This window comes from Cebus imitator, unplaced genomic scaffold (assembly GCF_001604975.1).
Source record: "Cebus imitator isolate Cc_AM_T3 unplaced genomic scaffold, Cebus_imitator-1.0 Scaffold753, whole genome shotgun sequence".
Taxonomy (NCBI): domain Eukaryota; kingdom Metazoa; phylum Chordata; class Mammalia; order Primates; family Cebidae; genus Cebus; species Cebus imitator.
In genome coordinates, this window is record NW_016108068.1 from 130,595 (window position 1) to 132,301 (window position 1,707).

General features: G+C 38.3%; 1 protein-coding gene across 1 annotated transcript; it reads right to left on the reverse strand.

Moving 5' to 3' along the window:
- Positions 1–288: 288 nt before the first annotated feature.
- LOC108296925 (chromodomain Y-like protein) lies at positions 289–1,164 on the reverse strand. Its single transcript, XM_017519500.2, has one exon. It carries the CDS (start codon positions 1,162–1,164, stop codon positions 289–291), a length of 876 nt encoding a protein of 291 aa, XP_017374989.1.
- Between the last annotated feature and the right edge of the window lie 543 nt (positions 1,165–1,707).

Consider the following 1,707-nt stretch of genomic DNA (forward strand, 5'->3'; position numbering starts at 1 on the left):
ACAGGAGCTTAAAGAAACAGTCTAGGGCTCACCAGTATACACTTAGATTTGTAGATGTGACTAAAATAATAACACTTGAGCAAGAAAAAATGTTTTGCCATTATTTATTTAAATTCTGCAATGCTTAAAATGTCACTGATAACAAATAGTTTGGATGGTTTCAGTTCTGTTCACAAACATTAATTATGGGTGAATTTTCTCAAGCTGTGAGGATGGATTAATGCATCTTAAATCTAATAGTGAGTTCTGTTCAGCCTAGTCCAGTGTCAAGAGCAGACCAATTGAGAATCAAAATGTATCAATTTTATTTTCCACATATTTCAGCATGTATTCCATTCCTTGTGCTGATCCCCAGACTTTCCTCAGGACTTCACACTCTCTCTCATTGGCCTGTTTCAACTCTCTCTTCATGTTGTAGTGCACAAGATCTTTGGAATTCTCCAGAACAAATGAATTGCATGAAGTAAGCGCTTTAATTCTAACCATAACTTCTTGCGTGAAAGTTTCAGGCCAAAACACCTGAGAGACCAGGCCTTTGGCAAGTGCTTCTTGTGCATTCATCTTCCACCCATTGATCAACATTTCATTGGCAGCTGCTCTTCCCAATATTTTTGGAAAAGTAATTGTGTAACAGTCATCTGGACCCTGTCCAAGCCTTGTGTAAGGGGTTTGAAACCAAGCCTTCTCATTAGCCCAAACCACATCACTGAGAGACAGTATAGATGCACCTAGTCCAATGGCTGGGCCATTGACTGATACAATGATAGGTTTCTGAAACTCAATAAAAGTATTCACAAAGTTTTTGATGATATCCACTAGTTTAACACTAGCTCTTTTTCTATTATATTTTAAATGCTTCACAAAGTTATCAAAATCAAGACCATAGCAAAAGACACTGCCAACTGCACTGAGCAGCACAAACTTGCTGTCATCAGCAGCAGCTCTAACAAGAGCACTCTGTATTTCATTCATTACTTCTCTATTCAATGTGTTATTATATGTTGATCTGATTGATAGTAAGATCTGGGTGAAACCATCTTTCTTTCTCACCACAATGTCTCTGTGTGTGCTGGCACTTTCCATTAGCCTCATGCTGAAATGCACCCTTTTGTCAAAAGGCTGGTGTCTTCCATTATCCATATCTTTTCTCTTTTTGCCTCTCATGGTTGAATAGATTTTGGTGTTTGTTTTTCAATTTGCTGTTAACAAATCTGTGAATGGCACTGTGTCCACTGCTCTACCAATCGCTGAGCACGAATAAGTCTCTCCCACTTTCTGTTCACTGCTAGGGTAGAAGTTGTATGAAGAAGCAGCCATAGTATGTGCTTTGTCTCTCTGTACTTACTCCCTGGTGAGACACTTCAGGCATTGACCCAGGGTGCCTCCATGCAGGGATAGGTAACCTCAAGAGAAAGCAGCTTAATCCATGGCTCCCACACTCTCGTGTAATGTAGAAAGCTTTCTAGGGAACCATTACTATTTCCTTTGTGGTTGCTATGGCAACTAAATTTAACATTCTAAAGTTATAAAACTTAAAGTCACACTAGTTTATCTTCAGTAGCACACCAAAATTACAATTTTTAAACTCAATGCCCATCATTTTAGTTACTGAGCTCTCAGATTTACATTTGCATGCATTTTGTGTCAAAAACAATAAGATAGCAATATCTTTTTTAATCATGTAAAAAATTGTGTAGCTGTGCATGG